The sequence below is a fragment of the Hippopotamus amphibius genome, chromosome 3 (genome assembly GCF_030028045.1).
Source record: "Hippopotamus amphibius kiboko isolate mHipAmp2 chromosome 3, mHipAmp2.hap2, whole genome shotgun sequence".
NCBI lineage: Eukaryota > Metazoa > Chordata > Mammalia > Artiodactyla > Hippopotamidae > Hippopotamus > Hippopotamus amphibius.
This window is the reverse complement of record NC_080188.1, coordinates 170,811,900-170,836,291: the sequence shown is the minus strand read 5'-3', so window position 1 is coordinate 170,836,291 and position 24,392 is coordinate 170,811,900. Positions and strand designations below refer to the sequence as shown.

Genomic DNA, 24,392 nt, shown 5'->3' with positions numbered 1-24,392 from the left:
GAAGTTTTTGCCACCAGAACTATTTAAATCTTGTTCTAAGGAGTGGGCTTGTTATCTATTTTAATTTCCTAGTGCGACAGACTCTACATAATTATCAGATCCCACATGATTCTATTTTCAAAAAGTGCAACTTTCTATTCCTTAAAATTATAGATCTATCAGTTTGCTAAGTGTTCCCTCAAAACTCTACAAGTGTATGTGTATGTTTTTATGTTCATAGAAAATAATAGATAAATTTATTAACAATATTAAATAAATTTAGATTGTAAATTTGGACACATTTTTTGATCATCTGTATTTTGTTTTTTTGCAGTGAATGTACATTATTTTTGTCTTAGGAAAAACATATTATTTTAAAAAAATCAGTTTCTCCTTTGTAAAATAAGGACTGGAGTTTCTTCATTTTTTACCTGCAAGAGGAACAGGCAGGCTTGTTCATTAGTATCCTACCTTTTCCTGTTTTCCTGCTCTATTTCACAAAAGCAAATGGTTAGAAAATTTTAAACCCTGTTTTTGCAAGACATGAATAATCTTTTTACTACATTCTATTCAATTTCCTTTATTTTGACCTCTTGAGGAAGTTTAGATGAGGAATGAAAATGTGAATGGCCAAGTATGGATTGGCTATTATCATTCTAATGAGTGAAGCCTCAAACACTGTCCAGCTCAGCTCTTCAGAATTCTCTGTCTTAGTGTATAGACCTAGACCACAGCTAACAGTGGTGTTAGGTTGCTTCCCATTGATACTTGATCTAAGACTCTTATGGGCAGTAAGGTAACAGGGATCTGGCATGTCTTTGTTCTCTAGCCTTACAACTAAGAGTACTGTCAATGAAACAAGTTAATCAGTAGTCGATCTAAGAAAGAAATGGGAAATTTTATTCGAGCCAACCTGAGAATTATAACCCAGGAGTCAGTCTTTCAGAAAGCTCTGAAGGCTGTTCCGCCTGATAGAGGTCAGGGCACAGTTAGATCAGTGTTTGAGACAAAGGGTTATACATCGAAGTAACATATTGTCAGTTTACCTAGTTCAACAAGGCAAGAGGTGGGTTGTTGTGACCCCCCCTACAGGATTGAGAAAGGAATTTTATCTTCTAAGGAGTTACGTTGCTAGAGCCAGGAGGAAATTGCTTTTTTTTTTTGGCAAGTAGGCATTCCTGTGTCTTCTAGGGGATGTAGTTTAATGTATAATGCAGATGTACAATACACGGTAAAGCAGGTAGTGGCTCAAATGCTCAGAGAGAGAATTTTATGTTTAATTTTTCTTGTCCTGTCTTTAAAATAATTTTATTTCATCAGTACTCCATCCTACCCTACTTTTAGAAAACTTTATTGTAATATTGAGTATGAGATTTAAAGTAGGTAAACCTGGAATTATAAAAGAAGTTCTGGTCTTAAATGAATTAAAAATCAGGGCCTGGTCTTAGTTTGCAACTGACTTTTGCATGCAAACAATTGATAATTTTTACATAAATTAGATGCTGTGATTGGTATTGCATATAAGAAAAGAAGCTTTTTAAATTTTACTTGATGACCTGGCTCAAGTGTCTCTTAAGAGTGTCCTCAACAAGTAACTGGATCTGTTAAACAATTACTGTCAAAAGGAGCCCTTCAGTAGTTCATTAGTGCGATTCTCTGGAAGTTGCAATCTCTGGCCAACTTAGAGTAGTTGTTCCCTGCTTATTTTCCTGTGAGTTCAGATGAAATTTTTAGATTGGCAAGTCAAATTTCATACTGCCAGGTTTTTCGTCAGTTGAGAAACTTAGCAAACATTTGAGCAGTTGAAAGCATCACTTCTGTATGTGTGTCTGTGCCAGGTTTGTGATCTTTATCAGAAATGTATTAGTGTTTTACTATATGGCCAAAAGGTCTGCGGTATATTCCTTTAAGATGTAACTTCTGTTCCTTTCTGCTTTTAGCTTCATGCATCTTCCTTCCAAAATGCTTCCACCCTCTTGTTTCTAAATATCACCCAGGTGTCTGTGTTTCTAAAAATTTTTTTTATTACAAAAGTAATACAGATGGATTGCAAAAGATTTGAAATACAGCAAAGCGCAGAAGAAAATTAAAATCATCTATTAATCACCCAGAAAAGTTGATGTTTTCTTTCTAAAAAAAAATAATATTAGCATCATTCTGGACCAGATCTGTGACTTTCTTTTTTTTTAGTCAGAGTTATGAATTACAAACATTCACATTGTTAAATATTGTAATGCAACATAATTTTTAATGGCAGTGTGGATATGCCATAATTTTTTAACTCAGGGACTTAGACTGTTGCTACCTTTTGATATCAAACTAAAAATCTTGCTCAAATTTGCAGGTATCTCTGTTACTCCACAGGATAAAACTAGAGGAGCAATCACTGCATCTAAAGGAGTGTGTGCTTTTATGACTTATCATGTATGTGGTTAGGTTGTCCTCCATAAAGGTTGTTTCAGTTAACCCTCACACAAGATGCATGTGAATGCACTTCTTTCCTTGTACCTTTGCTGGCACTCAGTATAAATGGACACTTCTTCAGAATACCCTGTCCTGACCCCTCCCTCCTCACCAGCCCTAGTCAAAGTTAAGTCTCACATTGCTTTCCTAACACTTTCAGGCATAGTATTCTTTCATGACACTCTGTGGGTTTTTCATAATGTTTATCATAATTGTAATTATGTAGTTATATGACTATTTCATGTTCATCTCCCATCACTAGACTGCAAGTTCCATGAGGGCAGTGATCATACCTAGTTTATTTACCTCTGTATATTCGGTGCTGAGTACAATGTGAAGCACATAGTATGTGTTCGGTACATATTTGTTGAATGAATAAATGAGCATTATTACGGGGGCTTCCTAGGTGGTGCAGTGGTTGAGAATCCGCCTGCCAATGCAGGGGGCACGGGTTCGATCCCTGCTCCAGGAAGATTCCACGTGCCGCGGAGCAACTGAATCCGTGCGCCACAACTATTGAGCCTGAGCTTTAGAGCCCGTGAGCCACAACTATTGAGCCCATGTGCTGCAACGACTGAAGCCCACGCGCCTAGAGCCCATGCTCCGCAACAAGAGAAGCCACGGCAATGAGGAACCTGCGCACCACAGCGAAGAGTAGCCCCCACTCACCACAACTAAAAGGAAAGCCCATGCACAGCAAAAAAAAGACCCAACACAACCAATAAAATAAATAAATTTATTTAAAAAAAAGAGCATTATTATAAAAATAATACTCCAATTTGATAGGCAAATAACTATATCTGACTGTTCGTGTCTGTTTATTAGGGACTGAACTTTATGCTTTTATTGGCTAGCTAGTGTTAATTTTTGATCAGTTGCCTATTCATATCTTTGTCTGTTTTTCTGAGGAGTGTACCTTTTTGATTCAAAGCTCTTTGCCTCTTCTCTGGTCCTGTAGGCTCCTCTCTGAATACGGCATATATATCAATATAATCTTTTTTTCACTTGGTTTATTGTCATTTTTTCCATTTGGTGTGTAGGTATCTGACACTAAAGCATTGTTGAAATCAGGGTCCCCTCTTGATTCTTCATGTCAGTCATTGATTACCTCCCACTCCTACTTTCACCACAACATTATAACTTTTACCCTCTACTTATAGGTAGTCCCAAGATTACTCAGACTTTAAAAAATCTCCCTCACCCCATTCATTTTAAAGTCAGCTTAATTTAGTTATCTAGCTTGAGGCAAAAAACATTTTTTTTCTTATCTTCTTGTGAGACAGTCTGTTCCTAGCTAAGAGCCTATCGTTTTAACATCTTAACCCAGGTTCGGCAAATATTGGGTTGGCTATAAAGGTCATTGGGTTTTTCCATGAAGTGGCTCTAGTAGCAGCCAGTTGTCTTTAACTTCATTCCATACAATTTTGTTAGATTGTATTGTGACAGCTGTCATATCAGCATGCGTTTTAAAAAAAAACTTATCAAAATTGGTGAATTTTTGTATAGCTGTCAAAGGTGACCCTTTTTTGTCCCCTGAAACACCTAGCACAGTGATAATTTACAGTAAGTCCCCTGCATATGAACCTTCAAGTTGTGAACTTTCAAAGATGTGAACATGCGTTCCATCAGTGTCAGGCATGAGTGAAATTGCAGCTTGCCCTCCGTCTCCTATTGCTGAGGATCCTTCAGTTCTACCATCTCCCACCTCCTCTCCCTCCTCCAGTCAGTAACTCTTCTTGCCTGTTCACTTAATGCCAGCCCCTGTATGCCAGCTGTTGTACTGTACTACTGTACTTTTCAAGGTACTATACTTTAAGATTAAAAATGTTTATTTTTTGTGTTTTTTTTAATGTATTATTTGTGTGAAAAGTATTATAAACCTATTACAGAACAGTACTATATAGTTGATTGTGTTAGTTGGGTACCTAGGCTAACTTTGTTGGACTTACAAACAGATTGGACTTACGAATGTGTTCTTGGAATCAACTCTTCTGTATGTAGGGGACTTACTGTAATAAGTTGTTGATTGAATCTTCAGATGGTGGAGCATGTTGGGATGTGAAAAATCAGTTATCTTTAGATTCTCTCATTGTTCACTGGGAGGGCTTTAGGGCAGGTTATCTAGTGGCAGATCCAGAAGAAATATAAAGAACCTAAGACCAAGGGCTGAGGCATTTTGTGAAAGCCAGTGATATAATCTTAGGTACCTATTCCCCTTTCCCAGATCCTACTTTCTTGTCAACCTTAGGAGATAATGAGATTATCTTCATTTTTCAGATTAAGAAACTGAGACCCAAAAGGTCACACAGTTTGTAAGTAATGATAGGCCAAGTGACAATATGGAGAAATATTAAAAAATAAAAAGTTTGGAAGGAAAAAATAGTGATTGTGTCTATGTGATACGATTTTAGGTAATTTGTCTTTTTCTTTATATTTTTGTGTCTTTTCTAATGTATATTTTTTACATTTACCTATCAGCTTTTTTTTTTTTCTTTTGGCTGTGCTACATAGCATGTAGGATCTTAGTTCCCCTGTTAGGGATAGAACCTGTACCACCTGCAGTGGAAGCACAGAGTCTTAACCACTGGACTGCCAAGGAAGTCTCTACTTATCAGCTTTAAATATAACCCTATGATCTTTCATTCTACTTTAGGTCTCCTCTGCATGGCTCTTCACCAGACCTTGGTGTCTGGGTATGCTCCACAATACTCTCTACTTCTAACCTCCCGTGCTTCCAGCTTATTTTTTCAATTATTCCCATGCGTCATGTTTTTACCATATTGGGCCCTCTTTCTGCCATTGGCTTCTCTCTACTAAAATCCTCTGACCCTTGTTATCTTAACGCAGGTCTCACCTATCTTTAGTCCCTACCTGTTGAGTTTAGATGATCACCCATTTTTTCCTCAACTTTATTTTTCCACTTTCTCAGCTGTGAGCTATCCTTACCTTTCCTGCTGTTCTCAGGAGTGGGCCTTGCTTCTGAACTCGGAGAGAGAATACTGAAGCTCTCAGACAGTAACTCTCTCCACCTGCTGACCCCACATTCACAGAGCCTTTCTGTATTCCTGCTGGTCCTTACCTCCATTTCTATTACAACAGAAGAGTTCTCCTTCCTGCCCTTAAGGTGAGACATTGCACTGGGTGCCCTGGCTTACTCTCATTCCTGGCTCCCAGGGAGCTTCCACCATCCCATCTCTTCCCTGCATTAAATAATGTGTTTAATAAACATTGAATAATTTTATAAAAACAGAAGAAAATTAGTAACAAATCTTTTCTGGGTAAGAGTATGGGATTTTGTAATTGAAGACTCTAAATCTAATTGGTATAGAGAGTTAATTATTCTGGAAAATTTCAGTGTTTAGTTTTATAAAGAGTCCAACTACACAAAAAAGAATGAGAGAATTCCCTGTTGGTCCAGTGGTTAGGACTCTGCTCTTCCACTGCTGAGGGCCCAAGTTCGTCCCTGATCAGGGAACTAAGATCCCACAAGCAATGCGGCCAAAAAAAACCCACCAAACCAAAACAAACAAACAAACAAAAAACCATCAAACCTTTCTACATTAACAAGACTATATATTTAAAAAAAAGAAAAAAAGAACAAAATAATGCCATTTGAAGCAGCATGGATGGACCTAGAGATTGTCATACTGAGTGAAGTAAGTCAGACAGAGAAGGACAAATATCATGATATTGCTTATATGTGAACTCTAAAAAGGGATACAAATGAACTTATTTACAAAACAATTACAGATGTAGAAAACAATCTTATGATTACTAGAAGGGTAAGTGGGGAGGGATAAATGGGAGATTGGGATTGACATAAGCACTACTCTATATAAAATAGATAACTAATAAGGACCTACTGTATAGCACAAGGAACTGTACTTAATACTCTGTAATGACCTATGGGAAAAGAATCTAAAAAAAGAGTGGATATATGTATATGTATTACTGACTGACTTTGCTATACAGCAGGAAGTAACACAACATTGTAAATCAACTATACTCCAATAAAAATTTTAAAAAATAAATTTAAAAAAAGTGTCCATATACTCTAAATGTATTTTATAGGGTGTAAAATGTTACAGTGCCTCTTAAAAACACTGTGCTATCCATTTGATTGAAATGTTTCCTTTGATAGATGTTTCCTTTAATACTGTTCAGATTTATCTTTGACTTTTTTTTTTTGGCTGTAACTTGAACTTTTTTCCCCCCTTTTTTTTGTAGTTGGAGAACACCTTCAAATCAGTTATTGCACAAATTGGACCTGGAGGGACTATCAATCCAGAACTAAAACATAAGATAAAATTTGTAAGTATTTTCTGTTTCTGGGAAATAGATGAGAATAATTGATTATACATTTAGGTATCATTTGTGGTTAATTTTAATTTGCCTACTAGTGTTTTTGTTTTATATTTATTCCCGATCCTTTCAAATATACTGCAAATGACGTGGATAATCTTTTAAGATTAGAAAAAAGAATAAATTACATATTCCTAAACATTTTTAATGTTCTCAAAATTATTTAGAAAATGTAAGTTCATCCAAAAATTCTCTTTTCTTCCCCTCACTTCAATAAATCATTGTTAAAAGTTCAAGATCTTTCCAATACCATTTTGTATGTATGTATGTCAAATATTATTCTAAACAGTGCATAGTATCCCATTGTGTTGATATACCGCATTTCACTTATGAGATCCATTATTGATTAACATTTGGGTTATTTCTAGCCTTGGCTATTAAAAAATGCTGCAGTTAATGTCCTTCAACATTTATCTAGAAATAGATTGCCAAAGGTATTGAATATGTTGTTTTGATAAATATTACTAAATTGCCCTCTAAAAGGTCTGAACAAATGTACACTCCCACTGCAGTGAAATGTCACTATCCAATCATATTGTCTTAACTTATACCTCTTGATTTTTACATTGATCATCTTTCCATATGCTGAATACCATTTATATTTCTTATGTGAATTGTCTGTTCATGTTCTTGGCCTAATTTATGGTTTCTCCTTATTAATTTGTTAAAGCTCTTTGGCTGTTTTGTGTTGGACCAAAGGATATGTAAACTTAAAATTTTGGTGGAAGCTGTTAATTCTGATTTGAATAGTCGGAGTGTCATTACAGCTCTTACTGCCTTATTTTATTCCATTTCAGCCGTTGTGATTTTACTGGGAGAAATGCAAAAACCTTGGTGCATTCAGGCCCTGTTTTTTCATTTGGACATTTGACTAAGTGTCCAACAATTATTTCTATAAGGATGTTCGATATGACTTTTTTATGGTAACAAAAAATTAGACAAAAATGATGTGTTCATTGAAGAAGGATTGCTTAAATTATCCACCCAAACTAGGGAGTATCATGCAGCTTATAAGAAAGTTTAGGTGTACCTCGAGTAATTTACATGGAAGTATCTTCTTGACGTGTTGTTGGACTTTAAAAACAGGTTTTATAGAATAGCATGTTCGGTATTGTCCTTTCATGTAAAAATTACGAGTAATATGAGTATGTATGTGCATAAAAAGGTTTCTGAAAGGATGTTTTCTGAAATGCAGCAACAGCTGTCTCTGGGTTTTTGGAATAATTTTGGAATAATTTTTACTTTATATTTTTCTGAAGTTTGAATTAGAATTTTTAATAAGACATATAATATCTGGAAAAGTATAGGAAAACACAAAACTTTTTATACCTTACTGGGATAAAGTAAGTCTACTTCTAGGAATTTATCCTAAAAATATTTGCACAAGTGTGCAAAATGCAAGTATGAAGATAATTGTTGCTATATTTGTGATGGTGAGAAATAGGAAACAGCCATAAATAATTAAGTAAATACATTTTATTGTATCGAATATTTGAAAAAACTGTATATAGCTAGTGATGCTGAAAGCTCAGCCTCTGTACACCGGTGCCAAATTGAACCTCAGAGACAGAGTTTTGGGTGAAGTAGAAAAGAATAGCTTTATTGCTTTGCCAGGCAAAGGCAGACACAGTGGGCTCCTGCCCTTGAAAACTGTGTGTCCCAACGCAGAGGAGTTTGGTGAGGAGTTTTATGGCAATGGTTCAAGCATGGAATTGCTGATAAGATTAGGGTATGTGCAGGGCCTGCACTGCTTTAATCTGGTTTTAGGTAATCTTGATGAGCTTCTCTGGTTCTTTTAGTCTGGCCTCAGGTGGTCTTCTCTGGTATATGAAGAATGCTGACATCTTCCATTAGTTGGGTTTTAATTCTATAAAGAGCTTGTTATTTTTAGCTTTTTAATTAGCTTGTTATTTAATTTAATTAGCTTTTTAATTCTGTAAAGACATTGTTGTGTGTATCCCTTGAGGTGGAACCAGGACCCTGTTTCAAGGCTGCACTTTTTTTTCTTGGCTGTTTCTCCCTTGACTCTGCATCTCTTCCCTTATTGGATTAGCAACTATTCAGATCTGCCCTTTGAAACTCAGGAAAGGTCGTGGAAGCTGGTTGTTCCCTACAAGAAACCGAGGACATGGAAAGGCTTCTGTGCCCAGGAGCCCGGGAGGGGCTCGGTTTTATTAGTCAACATGTTGATCCATATTTACTGATTTTCGGAAAGAGTTCTATAATATAATATTAAAAAACTGGAGAAGTAATGACCTCATTTTCATATTAAATAAAGGTATTTTTATGTGCATATGGACAACAATGGCTACTATCTTTGCTTAACTATGTTTTCCAATGTTTTCTATAGTGTCCATTGTGTTTCTTTTCTGCCATTTAAAATGCTTGAAATTATGCCATAGAATATTTATTTTATGTGAGCTAAAGCTAAATTTGTTAGCTTAGCTAGAGAACTACGTATAGGAATTTCTAGGGACTTGTGGCATTGCAGTATTATGCAAGAATGATTTCTCAACTCTGGAAATGTTGGAATTCACTGCCTTTTTTTGTTGTTATAACTTTTTTTAAAACTAGAAACTGATTTTTAAAACAGTACTGTGACTTTAATTCATTCACTCAATAATAATGTTATTTTTACCTTTGTTCCTTTGTTACTATTTAAATTTATACTTTATTTTGATATTTTATCACCCAGCATTCCAGTGGTGTCTGTTTATATTATATTGCATTTTCTATTTATTAGGTTGTATCCAGCTTTCCAGAGGGTTTGCTTATTTCTAAACTTCTTGGAGAGTTTGAGGTAAGTGTTTTCTTTTTCACAACCATGGTTTTTTATGGCTTGCTTATGTTTCTCATGATTGATAGAAATTTTGTTGCCACTCCTTGGATCCTCCAAGTTTATGCTCTAGAATTTAAACATCTTGTTTTGTGTTTTGGTGGCCTCTTCTTCACTAAAAGAGTTAAGAATTTGATTCTTAATAAATACTTGATTATGCACGAGAAGAATATTTTTACCACTATTGTTATATTGTTAGAATAAAAGTTAGTTTATTTTTCGTGTCTGTTAATACTGTCAGTGGGGCTGTGGAGAAACAGAATACCTCGTATACTGCTTGTGGGACAAAACCCCTTTGGAGAGCATTTTGGCAATATCACTTTACTGAAAGATATGCACCCCTAATGATTCAGGAGTTCTACTTCTATAGATACACTTTAGAGAAACTCTTGAACATGTGCACATGAAGACATACACATGACATGTACATTGCAGCATAGTAAAAAACTGGAAACAAATTAAAGGGCTATCAATAGGAGAATGGATAAATAAATTGAGATTGATATTTATATAATGGAATAATATGTAGTAGATTAAGTAAATGAACTAGATTTCATCCATGCAACATGAATCATTTTTGGAACCATCATGTTTAGTAAAAAAAAATCACGTTGCAGAATGATAATTCAGATACTGCTATATACCCAATTTTTAAAAATGGTTAGGTGTGCCAGACTCTGTTCCAAATGCCTTTCTTATAGTAGTTCATTTGCTTTCACAACAGACTGAGGCACAAAAACATAACTTGCCTAAGGGTCAGGTCACCAGTAATGGGTGGAGCCAGAATTTGAAACCCTGGCAGTCTGGCTTCACTGTCCTGTTAAAACTCTTAAGTACTATGCCATGAACACTATCATATATTTGTACATATAAACAAGGATGTTGTGAGATACTTTGTAGCATCATGGTTAAGATACATCGCCTCTATGTGCTGTTTTATAGATGATATGTAAAGTCGAGATAATATTATCTACTTTATAGAGCTTTGTGAAGTTTAAATGACCTAAAATAATTAGAACAGTGCCTGCCATATAGTAATTGTTTGATAAATGTTAAAACTCATAGTAGAAGAAAAAAGAAAACTTAGAAAAGATAGACATCATCCCTCATCTTGTGATGGAGAGAACTTAATTTCACATTGTGAATTTAAAGAAGTGAATCTTTTGGAGCCACAAAGTTTATTTCAGATAGGGCCATGAGAGAAAGCAAAAACAAAGTATCTTGGTATTTTTTGAATTACAAGTCAAGTCACTTATCTAATAATGAAATTACGGAATAAAGTGTGAAATAGAGTAATAAAGTAATAGAATATGACTTAATTATCACAGGATTTCTGGGTAAAAATAAACTTCCTATGCCAGATTCATAACTCAGAGTGAATGGTTTTCTACCACAAACATTTTAGCGAAAGTATCTTCCTGTAATAAAAATTCATGGAGTTAAGGTTAAAAGTCAACAATCTTGGGGAAATTAAAATAAACCTTCTTTTTAAAAAGTAGATTTTGTTTTTGTTTTAACTTTTGTTTTATATTAAAGTATATTTGATTAACAATGTTGTGTTAGTTTCCGATGTACAGCAAGGTGATTCGGCTATACATATATATGTATCTATTCTTTTTCAAATTTTTTTCCCTTTTAGGTTATTACAGAATATTGAGCAGAGTTCCCTGTGCTATTCATATACAGTAGGTTTTTGTTGGTTATCTATGTTAAATATAGCACTGTGTGCAAGTCAATCCCAAACTCCCAATCTACCCCCCCACCTTCCCCCCGGTAACCATAAGTTCTGTTCTCTAAGTCTGTGAGTCTGTAAAGCAAACCTTTTAATGTTACAAGGAAGCTCTTTGCCCTTCTTAGTAAACACACTTTGGCAGAAATTCAGCATTATTATTAGAAAAATATAATAAGTATAATTTAATTTAACCTTTATTCTAACTTGTAGAAACGCTTTATTTATCCAACATGATGTAAGCTACTTGTGATTTGTCCTCTTGAAATACCTGGTCACCAGTCTGCCATTCTTTCAAGATCCCTTGTTAAATTGCTATTTGAAGGGAAGATAGTGCAGTGGCAGCATAATTTTTGGATCGTCCTGAAGTGCCATATGAAAATAGAGAAACTAGATAGCAAAACAAAAAATCCACAGACAATATTTATAACAAAATTGGGTAATATGTCTCCCGTGAATAATTGCTGAAGCCTAATCAGCAGCCTAACGATATCAATGTCTGTGTCAGGAGAAAACAGAGGGACGCAAAAGAGCCGATGTCTGATGGACGTAGGGCTAAAAACTACAAAATAACCATCAGGTATTCGCTAGAATGTACAGTACAGCAAGCCATTTTGAAAACAGCAGCTGAAACCAGGCGATATTTTGACGTATGTAATAGCAGAGAATGTTTCGTGGTAAGAGTTGAGTAGGGATGGAGCTCCTGTGAATTCTTGAAACTGACCAGCCAGAGCTCCCTTACAGACACTAATGAAAAATTGAGCAGGATACAGACAGTAGAAAAACAGAAGTCTTAGATGTAAGCAGGATTAAGGGAAAAGAGCCAGGAAATTTCAAAATTAACTTACAATATTTTTAAGCAATATGTGAAAACAGTGGAAGGAGGAGCTCTTTGAAGCAGAAAGCAATCCAGAATGATGTTCTACAACTCAGGAAAATGAATTTCACATAAAATGTGCAACAGAAGAGGATCAGGGTCAAACTGCATTCTTGTCTTAAGAAAAAAAGAGAATAAGGAGCAGAATAACATATCTACTGACAGTAAAATCGTGTCAGAAACACATGTCCCTAATATAGATCAAAACTGAAACCTGCTTTTTCAAAAATACGTATTAAGAAAGTGATACAAAACATGAAAGAGCAACATAAATCTGAATCACACGAATTTGGAAATAAGGTAAATAGTACTCAGTGAAGAATTATAAATAAAAGAAAAAATCATTTCAGAAATTAAGACTAAACTTCAAAGATTACAAGAGCAAAAAATATAATAGCTAATGCCCTAAGAAGAACAAAAGGTAAAAATGAAGAACATTTTGAAAGTCAAAAGAAAATGAGGGAGGCACTAGGGATCCAGGCATAAAAGGCTCTGTCACTGGGGTTTTTGAAATGTAGTGAGCAACTCAGGCATGCAAGTAAATTAAGGTAATATTATGTCTGAGTAGCCTATATTGGAACAATCCTGGAGATAACTATTATGAATTCTGGACAAAATATGCAAAATCACTCTCTGAAGGTACTGGAACTTGTCCAAAAGCAGGCAGAAACTGGAAAGGAGTAAGTATCTGGAGGAGGGCATGGCACCTTTTTTATTTGTCTGGATTTTTGCCTGATGGCAGGCCCCATACATTGTTTGGAATTGGAGGTTTGGATAGAAATCAGAAGTTTTACTGGTTTCTGACTTGGAGCTACACAAGCAGCTGAAAAATGAGGGGAGAAATCATAGGGTGGAGAGAGCTACAGAGAGGGAGTGTCAAATTCTCAACATAAATTCTGCTCAAATCTCTGACTGATTGTTGAACTGTACATGCTTGGGGCAGACTCAGAGCAGCCTAGTAAGGCTGAATAACTGAATCTGTTTCATGTTGCCTACCCAGGGAGTCAGAGTTTGAGTTTAAGGTTAGTCAGGTTAACTCACTGCTAAAACTAAGTAAAAAGCAGTGCTCTTAGAAGGAGTGTAAAGGATTCCACAGTCTCTACAGCTCACCTATTATGATGTCCAGGATACAAACTAATATTGCTAGATAGATTAAGAAACAAGAAAATTTGACCCTTGGTAAAGAGAAAAAGTAGTCAATGGAACTGACCCTGAGATGATACAGGTGTTTGAAGTTAGTGAAAAGGTTTTAAAGGAATTCTTAAAACCACATTAAAAAGAGTGTGAAGCAATATATATTCATATTGAGTGAACAAGTAGGAAACCTCAGTGGAGAAAAACTATAAAGCCAAATGATTTTCTAGAGCTGAAAATAAAATATCTGAAGTAAATTTACTGCAGTATCTTAAGAATAAATTGGAAATGGCAGAAGAAAGCATCAGTGAACCCCAAGACAGATTGGTAGAAATGATCCAATCTGAAGAACAGAGAGAGAAAATGAATGAAAAAAAAATTTTAAAAGTGGAATCTGGGAGTTCTCTGGCGGTCTGGTGATTGGGATTTGGCGCTTTCACTGTCATGGCCCGGGTTCAGGGGATTGGGGAACTGAGATGCCACGAGCCATGCAGAACAGCACCCCCCCCCCCAAAAAATTTGAGAGATCTGTGGGACAACACCAAGTGGCCTAATGTGTAATTGTGAGGAGAGAAAGATGGTAAGAGTAGAAAATGAAAACAGAGAGAAATATTGAGAAAATAATGGCTGAAAATTTCATGAATTTTAGGAAAGACTTTATAGATTTAAAAAGCCCAGAAAAACCCACAAAATGAATACAAAGAAAATCTTACATAGGCACCTTGTAGTCAAACTGCTGAAAACTCAAAGTAATTAGAAAATCCTGCAACTAAAGGAAAATGATACATTGCCATAGAGGGGAACAATGTTACAAATGATGGCTGACCTCTCACTAGAAACAAGGCTAGAAGACAAAGTTTTCAAAAGAATAAAAAATAAATAAAAACCACTCTTTGCCCAATTTTTTATGTCCACTGATAGTGTCTTTCAAGAATGAAGGTAAAGCCATTTTCAGATAATCAAAAATGGATAATTAATTGTAAACAACCCTGCATTATAAGAAATTCTAAAGAATATTCTTCAGGTTGAAGGAATGAGGCCAGATTGCACTTGAATCTACAGGAAGGATTGAAGAGCACAGAAAATGGCAAATGTGTGGGTGTGTATAAAAGACTTTTAAAAATCAATTAAATATATGACTGTTTAAAGCAAAAATTTCTGACACTGTATAATTGGGTTTGTAACATGTAGATGTAATACCTGTGAAAACTATAGCGTTAAGGAGTGGAGGGGCAGTACATGGAACTATAGGTTGCAAGGTTCCTGTGTTTTATGTGAAGTAGTACAATAAGACTGAAAAGTTAAGGATGTATATAGAACAATAAATAATGCAGAGTTATAGTGATAAAGCCAATAGATAAATTAAAATGGAGTTGTGTAAAAAATACGCAGTAAACTCAAAGGAAAACAGGGTTTACTGTTTAGCTGTTTTTCTTGGAAGACAACAAAGGAATAAAGTTTGAGAGAAACAAATACAGATGGGATCAGCAGAAATTAAATAGCAAAAATGGTAGCTGTATAGGAGAAAATATTTGCAAATGATATGAACAACAAGGGCTCAATTTCCAAAATATACAAACATCTTAATATCAAAAAAAAACCCAACCGAAAAATGGGCAGAAGACCTAAATAGACTTTTTTCCAAAGAAGACACACAGAGGGCCAACGGGCACATGGAAAGATGCTCAATATCACTAATTGTTAGAGAAATTCAAATCAAAACTACAGTAGCTTATCACCTTACACCAATCAGAATGGCCGTTATCAAAAAGTCTACAAATAATAAATGCTGGAGAGGGTGTGGAGAAAAGGGAACCCTCCTGCACTATTGGTGGGAATGTAAATTGTTACAGCCACTATGGAGGAACAATATGGAGGTTCCTCAGAAAACTAAAAATAGAGCTACCATATGATCCAGCAATCCCACTCCTGGGCATTTATCTGGAAAAGATTAAATCTCTAATTTGAAAAGATACATACACCCCAATATTCATAGCAGCATTATTTACATTAGCCAAGACATGGAAGCAACCTAAGTGTCCATCAACAGATGAATGGGTAAAGAAGATGTGGTATACATGTACAATGGAATATTACTCAGCCATAAAAAAGAATGAAATAATGCCATTTGCAGCAACGTGGAAGGGCCTAGAGATTATCATACTAAGTGAAGTAAGTCACACATAGAAGGACAACTATCATATGATAACACTTGTATGTGTAACCAAAAAAAATGATACAAACGAACTTATTTACAAAACAAAAAGACTCACCAACATAGAAAACAAACTATGGTTACCAAAGGGGAAAGGGAGGGAGAGATAAATTGGGGTTTTTGGATTAACAGATACACACTAATATATATATAAAATAGGTAAACAATAAGGACCTACTGTATAGCATAGGAAACCATATTCAATATCTTATAATAACCTTTAAAGGAAAGGAATCTGAAATATATATATACACACACACAGAAACATATATATATAAATAAACTGAATCATTTTGCCATACACCTGAAACTAACACAACATTGTAAACCTGTACTTCAATTTTAAAAATGGTATCTGTAAATCTACTTTTATTAATAATTTCATAAATGTAATGGAGTATGTATTACAGTTAATGAAGTTATAAGATGGAATGAAAAAGCAAGATGCAACTAAATGGTGTCCACAAGAAACACACTATTAGTAAAAAGACACAAATTGGTTGAAAGTTAAAGATGAAAAAGATATATCATACATATAGTAAGCATAAAAGAACTGAAGTGACTAAAAAAATCAGGTAAAGCAGACTTCAAGGCACAGAGTATTATCAGAGAGGGACTTTTCACTAAGGATAAAGGGTTAATCAGGAAGGGTTAATCAGGATAAAGCGTTAAACAGTCAAATGTGTATTAACCTAATAATGCTTTCAGATGAACGATCTAAAAATTGACAGAATTAATTATGAGTTAACTCCCATAATTGTAGGGATTTTCTCTTTCTGGCAATTGATAATATAGTCAAAAAAATGAATAAGGACATAGAAAATCTGAACCACACTCTCTACCATCTTGATCTGTTTGACTTTTATTGAACACTGTACCCAACAACTGCAGAGTACACATTCTTCAAGACACATGGAACATTTGCCAAGACAGACCATGTAGTTGGCCACAGGATAAGTCTCAACAAATTGCAAAATACTGAAATCTTACAGAGTATGTTCTTTAAGATAGAATTAAATCACAAATCAATACAATGAATCACCTAAGACTTAACCCTCCAGATAATTTGGAGATTAAACAGTTGTCTTCTAAATAACTTATTTTTTTTAAGTTGAAGTATAGTTGATTTACAGTGTTGTGTTAGTTTCTGGTGTACAGCAAAGTAATTCAGATATATATTCGTTTTCATATTCTTTTCCATTATGGTTTATTATAGGATATTGAATATAGCTAAATAATTTACTAAAGATGGAATCACAAGGGAAATTTGAAAATATTTCCAATCGAATGATAATGAAAATATGACATATCAAAAATTATGAGATGCAGCTAAAAGCAGTGCTCAAAAGGAAATTTATAGCTCTAAAATGCCTAAGTTAGAAGAAAAGAAAGATATAAAATCATTGACCTCAAGATCTACCTTTGAGAAGTCTGGAAAAATGAGGAGTGAAGTAAAGTCAAAATAGTAGGAGAAAAGAAATGATAAAATCAAGAATAGACATCAGTAAAATAACAACAACTAATAAAGCCAACTCTTGATTCTTTGTAAGATCACCAAAATTGATAAACCATTAGCTAATTAAAGTAGGAAGAAAGAGAGGACACAAATACTAATATCAGGAAAGATTATATCATTATAAATCCTACAGACAGTAAAAGGACAATAAGGGAATATTATGAACAACTGTGCCTGTCATTTGACAACTTAGATGGAATGGACAGATTCCTCAAAAGATACAAATTACCCAACTGAGGCAAGATGAAATAGAAAATCTGAATATCCCTGTAAGTATCAAATAAATGGATTTTTGTTATTTAAAAACAAAACAAAACAACTCTCCACAAAGGAGGGGAAAAGAATAATAAATTCCAGGCCCATATGGTTTCATTGGTGAATCTATCAAACTTTTAAGGAGGAAATTATATTAATCATACATTGTTTCTTTCATAAACTAGAATGAGTTGGGAAGTATTTTCTTTGAATACATTATTCTGCTGTCTAAACTTGACATAGACGTTACAAAAAACCCCAATTAGATCATGTTTATCATAACATAGGATAAAAAATATTACAAAATAATAGTAAATTAAATCCAGCACTATATGAACCAGAGGGTATTTTCCCCCCAGTAATACAAGGTTGGAGTAACATTTCAAAAGGAATTAATCTAATTCACCATGTTAACAGAATAAGGAAGAAAACCATATGATCATTTTAGTAGATGCAGAAAAAGAATTACCAAAATTTAATATCTATTTGCAATAAAAACTCTCAGAAAAATAGGAATAGAAAAGAACTTCCTCAATCTGATAAAGCATAACTGTGAAAACCTATACTTGTCATACTTAATGCTAAAACACTGGACACTTTCCCCCTAAAATCCATAAGGCTGCCATGTCCATTCGCACTGCTTTAATTTAGTGTTGTACTGGAGGTCCTAGCCAGTTTAATAAAACAAGAAAAAGAAACACAAAAACTTGAAGAAGTGAAGTGGTCATTACTTGCAGAAAACATGATTGTTTAAATATGGGAACTAATAATAAGGCCAAAGATAAAAATATGAAAAAATCGTGTATTATATTAATTATATGGATTAATAATAAAAATAATATAATATAGATTAATATAAAAATGTATTATATTTCCATATGTAGGCAGCAAACAATTGGAAAATGAAATTTTAAACATTCTATTTACAATAGTGTCAAATTACTTGAAAATAAGTCTAACAAAAGAAACATAAGGCATCTATACTCAAAAATACTAACATTGCTGAGAGAAATTAAAGACTAAACAGAGAGCTATAACATTCATGGGTAAGAAGACTTAGTATTGTTATTAATCTATAGTTTCAATATCGTCCCCATCATAATTCTTGTAGGCTACTTACAAATATTCACAAATCCATAACTTTCTCATATATGAGAGTGCATAAGGAGTAGGATTTCAATCATTATGCACTCAAGTGATTTTTGACACAGGTGCCAAAGGAATTCAATGGGGACAGGAAAATCTTTTCAACAAATGATACTGGAACAACTACTGATGTAGGGAAAAAAAGAACCTCAACCCCAACCTCACACCATGTGCAAAAATTAGAGATATATCATAGACCTAAATGAGAAAGATTAAAAATTAAAGCTTCTAGAAGAAAATTTTATTTACAATCTGGGGAGATTTAAGAGTTTCTTAGGACACAGAAAGCAATAATCATTTAAAAGAAAATTGATAATGAGACTTTATCAAAATTTTACTACTTAGGTGAGTCCATTTAAAAATTAACAGGCAGACCACAGACTGGGAAGAAATATCTACAATCATACATCTGAAGAAGGACTCATATCCAGAACACCTAGAGAACCTTCTATAGCTCCATTACAGAAAGCCAAACAACTCCATTAAAAAAAAGATTTGAACAGACACTTCACAAATGTAGTTGTATGAGTGATTAGTAAACTCACTCATACATTTTTGGTGCAAGTATAAAATGGTACTACTTTGGAAAATGTTCTGACAGTTTGTTATAAAATAAATGTATATTTACCCTTTGATCCAAAATTATATTCTCAGATATTTATTCAAGAGAAATCAAAGCCTATGTCCACTCAAAAGACTTGTACAACAACCCTGTTATTCATTAATATGAAAATGAATAAAGAAATTGTGGTATATTCTTACAATGAAATACTGTTCAGCATTAAAAAGAAATCAACTACTGATAGATGAGCCAACATGGATGAACCTGAGAAACACTTGCTGCTGAACAGAGAGTATACATCATAGTACATACCTTCTGTGTGATTTACTAGGATAGCCAAAGTTAATATGTGGTGGAAAAAGAGAGTTGTTCTTTTCTTTCTGGAAAAGAAAGAACTTGCTGAGGTGATGGAAATGTTTTATATCTTAAATATAGGTTTGGGGTGCAAAATTTTGCATTTAATAAAGCTAATTGAATGGCAAAGTTAAGTTTTATACATTTCACTGTATGTAAATTTTACCTTTTAAAAAACTAACAAATATTGAACTCAGTTAATTAATGTGCATACTGACATATTTTGGGGTAAAGGGTACTGATGTCCAAAACTCATCTTGAAATGCGTGAAAAAGATAAGATGGTTGGTAGATAGATGGATATATATAGATGATAAAGCAAATATGGCAGAATACTAATAATTATATAATCTAGATGGCAGATGTTTACTTTCCTGTGTTTAAGGAAATTCTAGGAAAAATTTAACAAGAAAGATTGAAGTGAAAGTAACAGGTATTGAAAACAAGCAGAGAAGAACCAACATATAAATGATAAAACCAAAGATGGAACAGAACAAATATTGAAAACTATAACTTCAGTAAACTTTACTGAAATGGAAGACTTGAAAATATATATATGGAAAGAGCAAACTGCATACCTGAGAATATCAACCCAGAATGACCAACACCAAATTATGCATCACCCTTTGAGCATCTAAACAAATGAACAAGTGACTTATAAGGGAGACAAAATTAGGTTACAGACATTTTCACAGCAATTTTTAGAAGAAAAGGATTTTGAAAAGTAACATATTTCAAACACTTTAGGAAAGAAGATGGGAGCCAAGGATTTTATAGCTCAGGCTGTTGGGTCCAGCTGCCAATTTGTAGAAAATAAAGTGTGTGGAATGTCCATGATTGGCTATAGATGTGATGATACTAATGAACCTTCTAAACTGTGACTTGACTGATGCTGGGCTCCATTTTTACAAGTGTCCTGGGAGAAGCCAATAAAGAGTTGAGTTGGGTCTCAGAGCATTACACTAACAAGAAGTATGCACTGCAGAAATCCTATCCTTTATCAAGGGTCAGTCCTTTGAAACCGTTTGCCCTGTGTGTTCCTGTCTATCTTCCCCAAGGTGATTAAGTCAGAGCAGGGATTTATTTCCTACTAACACCTAGTCAAGAGGAAGAGAACAGGAACTATGGTTAGCTCAACTGCTTTACCTTGGTTATGGAGACAAAAGTTTAAGAATTCAGACATTTTAATGGGAGGTCTTTATTAATGAGGGCAAACTTACCAATTCACTGTGCAGTTTAAACCAAACGTATTTGTTATCTATTTTAGATATATTCTCCTCTATATGTATTTGGTATAATTCTTCTTTTCCAAGGCAAGAATATCAAACAGTATAGGAAATACATTGACATCTGCTTATTTATCCCAACTTCCAGGGTGAAATAATAAACAAAAATTTTAAGGAAACATTTAAAAACAGTATTTTATTGCATGTGGAAAGTGGTAGTGAATACTTTTTCTCTGAAATAGAAAAATACCAAGTTTTATTATGATTTTTGTATTTTATGTGTTCCCCTCTTTTTTTTAAGAAGACTTTTTTCCTTTATAATCAGACATTATAAAAAATGAGAGGTAAAAATGTCCCCTAATTTTCTCTTCAATGTACCGTACGCTTTAAAAGGAACTTGATGTTGGCCTAGAATTTTATAGTGAGGGGTTATAGGTCTCTTGGTTTGTATCATACTTGCATGAAAGCAAGTGTTTATTGTAATGCCTCAGGTAACTCACCCTTACAAATTTAGTCTGGCTAAGTCCAAATTAAAGCATTGTCCATGGGCATCTGCGTATGTTATATTCATGTTTTTGTTTTTGTTTTGGTGACAGGTAATTTTTAAAGAGCAACTTTCACCACAAAAGCTGGGCTTTCTAAATGTGACAGAGCTTGTTGGAGCTCTTAGTGACATTCTCCATGTTGAATTCAGGGAAGAAGAACAAGACTTGCTGGTGTTTGATGCTGATATGAAGCCTCTACCACCTGGTGAGTTGAATTACAATATGATGCAAACCTGATTTTTAATTGTCTCTGTAAGAACAAAGAAAAAGAAAGCACTGATTGTGTAATAGTAACCACATCAATCAAACAGATCACACATTAGCCTTGAAAATGTTTTGTATATAATGACCTCCTTTCTGGTGATATATGTTGTATTGAGGCTACTGTATTAAAATCTGAGTTTTTAAAGTTTACTTTCTTCATTGTCCAGATTTTTTAATAATTCTGAAGAAATAAATCTTCTGGAATGGTGTTCTGAGGGGGAAGCACTAGATAGTTCAGTGGTCCTTAATTCTGACTGTTTAGAAATACATGGAGATTCTTGAAATACATGGAGATTCAGAATAAATGGGTTTGCAGTGAGAGAGACAGCAGTTGTATTTTCTTTAAATAAACATTTTATTTTGAGATAATTTTAGGTTTATAGAAAAGTTGCAGAGATAGTACAGAGTTCTCATATGCCCTTCATCCAGTTTCCCCCTAATATTAACGTCTTACATTAACATGATCTATTTATCAAAACTAAGAAATTAACATTGGTATCTGCACTCTCTTCAGTTCCCTGAATGGTAACATCTTGCAATTTGTGGTACAATACAATACTTATATTTTTTATAAGTTTCTACAAATGGCCATGGTGATCAACTAGTTTTTTTCCAAAATGTAAATGTATCTTTGTTGATTTTCTGATTAAAATAACTTTCATTCCCTCTAAAAAATTCAAATAGCACAGTTGATTAAAAAGTTGAAAGTATTTCTCATCATTTTACTCCCACCAGAAATGCCATTAGAATTTTTATATAGCCTTCCAGACTTTTTAAAATGTATATGTTAGCCTAGATACACTTTAAAAAAATTACAAAAGCAGTATTTGTTTAAACAATTCCCGCGATGCAGAGGTGGTAACTAGTAGTGATAGTTTTAGTGGTTTTTTTCTGGACCTCTTCACTATAATTATTTATCTTATGTATAATTTTCTTCCACAAAACAGTATTGTATAAATATTTTACAAGTCTTTGCTTTTTATACTTTATAGAGATATTTTTCCATAACAGCACATACAAGTTTATTTCATTTTTTTGACTACATATAGTTCTTTTGTGTAACTGTATTATAATTTATTTAACCAGTCTCCTGTCAGTGGACATGTAGAGAGTGTCCATTTTTTAATCATTATAAAAAAATACAGTGATAAATATTCTTATTCCTACATCTTTGTATAGTTACTAGTTTATTTCTTTAGGAGCCACTATGGTTTTATGTCTATCTGGGGTCTGTTTTAATCTGTCAACCTCCTATAATCATCATACACATGTAAATTTGTATGATCGTGTGATCAACATATGTGATTGGTTTGGGAATTCCCTAAAAATTAAGGCATTGTATTATGGCCTATTAAGTGGTTACATACATTATATGTTAAGCAACAATGAATGTTCGCAGCTAAAGTTGAACTGAAAATAAATTGAAATCAGGATGTTGTAAAGTAAAACGTTTCACCAGAGTTTAAAAAGACTTATCAGACTTACCCCACCTAACATAAATAATGTAAGATTTGTTCCTATCTGGAACTTCTCTTATCTCTCTCCATACTGAAAGATGTACAAAGACAGGTTTCATATCTCTCATCTGTCATTATCTGCCCAGTGCCTGGCACATAGAATGTGCTTAGTAACAGTTTACAAATTATTTTAATAGATATGCTCCTCTATTGGTCATTTCAGATGGAACTGTGTCATCAGTCAGAAATTCATGTTTAGTTCAGTCAGATAAGAAAATAGAAGCCAAAACTTGTGTGTCCAGTCCCCCTAGAAATTCACTGTCTACTACTGTTATCAAGGAAACCACATGGGATTGCCCTTCAAAAAACCATAAAGCGTCAGAACAGAAGATTTGCAAGAAGCCTAATCTGGTGGTAAAGCCTTTACAGCTGGTGAGTAAGATTTGACAGCTTTGTGCCCTGGAGATTCAGCATTTTGGAAAGTAACTGAGTGAATGTTTCTTTAGACAAAAATTCTGCTTGAGAAAGTCTTATTTCTAAATGTATAATTTCTTAGACCAGACCAGAACTTCCGTCTGGAGTCACCTTGTGCAGCTTTTATTCTGGTTCTCAGTCTTTTATATGACTAGCTTTCCTTGAGTCTCATTTCAGAGTTTTCAGTTGGCTTTGAAGATGTGACGGTTGTTTCAAGATGAGATTGCTGATTCTCTGTCCATGTGTTTCAGTAGGCTTCAAAACCCTCCAGGGCTTTAGAGGGAAGAGTTGAGGAGCTCTGTTGTAGCTGTATGCCTCAACACTGCTGCAGGTTGCCCCTGCGCCTAGCCGCAGTTAGAGGGTGCTTTTATTTTTTTTCTCTGTTATATCTCCATACATACTGCTCCCTTTTTGTGTGCTCATCTCCTATTACTTATTTTGTTGTTATTAAGGAATTAATTGCTTACTCTTCTTCCCTTCTGCCCTTTACACCTGGCCTCTTTCATGGAAGGAAAACATTTTGCTTAGAGAGCCTGGTATATTTTCTAGAGGACAATACAAAGGCCTAAAGGAAAATAATATATTTTAGAATGAGAGTGTTTAAGAAGCCCTATTTTTGATTGGAAGAGTAGTCTGAAATTTGATCCATTCTTTGAAGTTAACCTTTGTTGGTAGGGTTGGGTAGGATGAGACTCTTAGTTCAGCGTAAGTATTTGAAGTACCATGTTTTTCAGTTTTATATAGGGCAGTTGAATGACACACTCTTTACCTAATATCGCAAGACAGTACTTTTCATATTTTAATGTAGTTAAGGATCACCTAGAGAATTTTTTTAAAGGCTTAATTGTGGGCCTCACTTCCGGTGAGTGAGTCGGGGATAAAGCCTGAGAATTTTCATTTTTGTAATTTGCCAGGTGATTCTGATAAAGGTGACTCATGAAATATACTTTAAGAAACATAGTCACAGAGTTTGAAATGTTACCCAAAGGTTTATAGTGC

The 24,392-nt window shown here is 34.2% G+C and overlaps 1 protein-coding gene across 7 annotated transcripts in view; it reads left to right on the top strand.

Annotated features, from left to right (window-relative positions):
* Positions 1-24,392, top strand: part of TDRD5 (tudor domain containing 5) — a 75,238-nt gene that overhangs the window by 7,401 nt on the left and 43,445 nt on the right. For 6 of the 7 annotated variants that reach the window (XM_057729770.1, XM_057729766.1, XM_057729771.1 and 3 more), the window contains exons 5-8: positions 6,670-6,753; positions 9,548-9,604; positions 21,250-21,403; positions 23,143-23,351. In XM_057729770.1, the coding sequence (XP_057585753.1) occupies positions 6,670-6,753; positions 9,548-9,604; positions 21,250-21,403; positions 23,143-23,351 (504 nt within the window). Of the gene's footprint in view, positions 1-6,669; positions 6,754-9,547; positions 9,605-14,466; positions 14,480-21,249; positions 21,404-23,142; positions 23,352-24,392 lie in introns of those variants that run through there. The other variant, XM_057729772.1, reaches the window with a different exon arrangement.